Raw genomic sequence first — 878 nt, forward strand, 5'->3', positions numbered from 1 at the left:
GGCATGATGGCTACCAGCGTGGTAGCCATCATGCCTATATGTGCATTAAACAGAAACTTTCATTCGGCCTGACGTTTTGTCTCCTGTGTGTTTCCAGGTGTATGAGATCGTGGTGATGCGCTCCGGCAGCTTTGACTCCCACCGCGTGTCTGTGGAGCGCCGTTACAGCGACTTCTCCCGCTTCCACCACAAACTGCAGGAGGAGTTCAGCGAGGAGCTGGAGGAGGTGGCCCTGCCCCGAAAACTCCTCAGCGGGAACTTCAGCCCTGAAATCATTGCAGAGCGACGCCTCGCCCTCCAGGACTACCTGGCTAAACTCTACGCCGTTCGCTGCATCCGCCACTCTCCTCACTTCCCCACATTCTTCACCGAGCAGGAGCAGAGGCGAGCGCACGGCCTGCTGCGGGCCGGACAGTTTCGGCCCGCCGCGGAGCAGCTGCAGAAGGTGTTGGAGGTGGAGGAGAAGCTGCTGCCGTGGCAGAGCCCCTCCCTGATCGTACCCACTCTCTCCGCACTCGCCGTCTGTTACCGGGACCTGGAGGAACCAGAGCAGGCCTTCGCCACCGCTCAGAGAGCCCTGCCTCCGGTCAGACGCTATGGACTAAAAGCCTACAGAGCGGCGCTGCTGGAGCTGCTGGTGGATCTGGGCTACCAGCTGGGACGACCCGTGGCTCAATTACAGGACGAGCTGACTGTCCTGAGGGACGCTGAGAGGGGCAGGGTGTCCCCCCGCTCTCTGAAGGAGTTAGTGGTCCAGCAGTTCCCCTAAGACTCTCAAGGAGTCAGCAGTCACACTCAACTTTCAATTCTGGCCCGACAGGGCTCCTGGTGGCCCCCAGTCACTTTCTAATTGACACTAAAAATAAATGGATTTTTTT

At 59.0% G+C, this 878-nt stretch overlaps 1 protein-coding gene across 1 annotated transcript; it reads left to right on the plus strand.

Annotated features, from left to right (window-relative positions):
• Positions 1 to 53: 53 nt before the first annotated feature.
• On the plus strand, positions 54 to 872 carry LOC121940056 (sorting nexin-20-like; the record flags this gene model as incomplete). The annotated part of the gene is made up of 1 exon (XM_042482927.1): positions 54 to 872. A coding segment is annotated over one exon (716 nt), but the record flags the coding sequence as incomplete, so codon positions are not given.
• Positions 873 to 878: the final 6 nt, after the last annotated feature.

Source organism: Plectropomus leopardus, unplaced genomic scaffold, assembly GCF_008729295.1.
Source record: "Plectropomus leopardus isolate mb unplaced genomic scaffold, YSFRI_Pleo_2.0 unplaced_scaffold73007, whole genome shotgun sequence".
Classification (NCBI taxonomy): Eukaryota; Metazoa; Chordata; class Actinopteri; order Perciformes; family Serranidae; genus Plectropomus; species Plectropomus leopardus.